Below are 3,058 nucleotides of genomic sequence, written 5' to 3'. Positions count from 1 at the left end.
TAGAGTGGGTGTGTAGCTAGCGGTGGGGACCTCCTCAGATTAAAAAAATGCTTTTTTACCTTTTTTTCGTGATTTCTGAAAATTGATTTGTAGGGGCGGCTCAATATATAATCGCCCCTACAAATCGATTTATAGGGGCGGCTGATCAAACCGTCCCTGCAAAATCTCTAGAGCCGCCCCTACAAATACTATATGTCGTAGCGCATGTGATGTTGTCAATTTTTCTAATGCTGGATACGTGTATCATACGATAACATTTACTTGACCCTATAAATTTATTGTTCCAAATATAGAATATTGTTAACCTGAATCTAGAACATTTTTTTTAAGGCCAAACATTTTACGCTGAAACCTACATTCTTGTGCTTAATAAAAAGAAATGTTCTATCCTAACTAGGAAAGTATTTTCCAACGAAACATTTTCCAAGTGAAGTCTTATTTTGAGAATCACATTGACACTATCAGATTTTGATTTGAATGTTTGATTTGTAAAGTATGTTTTTTTTTAACTTTCGAACGAACAAAACCATGACATCAGCATAATGCATATTTATTTTGTATATACGGACAATCTACCATTACTCTATTATAAGCCCACAGTTAATTCGGTCCATAATTAGAAGGGAGTGATCGAAAGTCGACTGGCCTCCGACCAATTGGAGGCTAGAGAGCGCGCGAGCCCCGAACCCATCGGGCCTTCTTCACCGACGGCCATGACATACGAAGCAGCGCACGACGGCCTGCACTAGATTTCCGTGGGCTGTTCCGGCCCAACTTGTGAGCGTTACTCATCGCCATCACTCTACATAAGTAGCCCATGAGGCTTAGGAGTATCAAGAGCAGCCCGTGGGCCACAAATCGGGAAGCGTCGTGTTGCTCGACGCGCACGCACATGTGGACGACTGGACAAGGACAACGGGCGGCAGCAGCAGGGGGAGGCGCATTCATTCCATTCACCGGTCGCCGCTCGCCTTGCGATCGCAAGTGGAGACGTGCGCTCCATCCATTTCAATCTGCCTCCGAGGCTCCGAACACGTCTATGTAGCATGCTAGAACAAGAACATGTCCTGTAGCATGCATCAAGAGAACACAATGGCAAGCATGGAGCAACGAACCAAATCCGTAAGAGGAAAATTCACAGCACGAATATCATTAGCACTAAGAACAACACTTGATTACACCCTACAGATCCATTTTTTTTTTTACAGACAGACCAGTACACCAATGCTGTGCACTCACTAAACATTTTACATCCGGAGCTGGGACGCCGGTCACAAAAACGCCGGCGAGGCCCGGGGACCAACGGAACAGAACCTACTTGATCACTACTAAACAGGTGCCGGCGGCCTGCAGATTGCCTAAAACCTCATCTGCGGCGGCTGGCCATGGCGGACGATCACTACTTAACTACACAGCACATCTGATCGGCGAAGAAGGGCGACTAGTTGGAGAGCAGCGCGTCCCAGTCGATCTCGTAGGACGGGTACTTGCGGAGCACGACGCTCTCGGCCTCGTCCCACGGCACCTCGCTGAAGTCCAGCTGCCCCATGTCCGCTACCACCGGCGTCGTCCGGGAGGACGAGCACATCTCGTCGTCCGACCCGGACCCGGACCCGGAGCCTTCGTCGGAGGAGCTGTTGCTCGGACACGTCGCCGCCGCTGCGGCTTCCAGGACGGGCGCGTTGATCGGCATGGCCTTGCTCTTGGCCCTGGCGCCGCCCTTGGACGACGACGACGCGGCGGCGATGGTGGCGCAGATGGCCTGGAGCTTGGCGTCGACGGCGTGGTCGAGCGGCGCCCTGGACGCCGCGTTGTCGGGGAAGTTGAGCCGCGCCGCGTCCCCGCGGAGGCGGTACGCCGCCTGGTCGTAGGCGAGCGCCGCCTCCTCGGCGGTGTCGAAGGTGCCGAGCCACAGGCGGGTGCGGTTCCGGGGGAGCCGGATCTCGGCCACCCACTTGCCCCAGTGCCGCTGCCGCACGCCGCGGTACAGCTTCTGCGGCCGCGGCTGCGGTGCCGGCGCCGGTGGGACGGGGACCGCGGGCTTCATGGGCTGCGCCCGCGGGCCCAGGCCCGGGTTCCGCTGCAGGTGGAGCTGGGCCTGGATGAACTGCATCTGCGCCGGGCTCAGGTGGGTAGTCGCCGGGCACTGCTTGGCCCCGTGGCCGTGGGCTCCGGCCGCCAGGAGAGGGAGAGGCGGCGCCGGCGGCATGACCAACAGAGGCGAAGGGGCGTCGTCTTCTTGCATGAAGGACTCCATCGCTCGCATCAGATCCTCGCTGGGGCCGGGGAGATTTATAGCAGCCGCCATCAAATGGTACAAGAATATACCACTCACAACTTTTTGTTCTGAGAATTTTTTTTTTCAAGAAAGAAGAATAAATCGCCTTGTCCTTAGCTAAAATCAAAGAACAGGCACGACAGATCTACTGACTGATGATCAGTGAACAGACAGAGAGATGTAGAAAAGACAAGGAGTAGATCAGAGACCAGAAACTAAAAGGCTCTGGAGCTCTGTTCTAGTAGGCAGGCTAGTAGGATCCAAGGAAAAAGAAGAAGAAATCCAACAGCTATGAACTAGAGATGAGGGATGGCAAGAGGAGACTGACAGTCGCAAGGATTATACCTGGAAACGGAAGAACTCGCTCAGAGCTAGTCCTACCTCGCTCAGACCTCACGGAGACGGTGTGTGTGTGTGTGTGTGTGTGTGGATTGGGCTTTCTGGCTGCCGTGGAGTGCGGTGCGCTTGTGGAGGAAGAAGGGGATCGGGGTGTGTTTGGGTTGAGGAGCTCACCTGCTCTTTTATAGGCAGCGATGATCTTTCTCAACCTTGTCAACCACCTCAGTAACCACTCTCCTGATCGCGCTTTTCGCCCGAGGGCTCCAACCCCACGAAGCTTCGCCCGTGCGGCTGCCATGCGGGCCCGGGCCCCACACGGAGAATCCGCGGGTGGTTTCGGCGAGGCGTGGTGACAGGTAAGGGAGCCACTGCCGTGGCGCCACGTGTGCTTTCGAAGGGCACGTGTCCGGGACGCGACCGGCAGGTGTCGGTCCGCGGACG

General features: G+C 54.9%; 1 protein-coding gene across 1 annotated transcript; it reads right to left on the bottom strand.

Moving 5' to 3' along the window:
* Positions 1–1,125: 1,125 nt before the first annotated feature.
* On the bottom strand, positions 1,126–2,772 carry LOC136473446 (ethylene-responsive transcription factor RAP2-13-like). Its single transcript, XM_066471088.1, has one exon. It carries the CDS (start codon positions 2,306–2,308, stop codon positions 1,442–1,444), a length of 867 nt encoding a protein of 288 aa, XP_066327185.1. The 5' UTR covers positions 2,309–2,772; the 3' UTR covers positions 1,126–1,441.
* Positions 2,773–3,058: the final 286 nt, after the last annotated feature.

Source organism: Miscanthus floridulus, chromosome 8 (genome assembly GCF_019320115.1).
Source record: "Miscanthus floridulus cultivar M001 chromosome 8, ASM1932011v1, whole genome shotgun sequence".
In the NCBI taxonomy this organism is placed as follows: domain Eukaryota; kingdom Viridiplantae; phylum Streptophyta; class Magnoliopsida; order Poales; family Poaceae; genus Miscanthus; species Miscanthus floridulus.
This window is presented reverse-complemented; position numbering and strand designations above follow the sequence as displayed.

Excerpts from the sequence above, each read along its gene's own strand:
- LOC136473446 (XM_066471088.1), bottom strand. The coding sequence starts at position 2,308 with ATGGCGGCTGCTATAAATCTCCCCGGCCCCAGCGAGGATCTGATGCGA.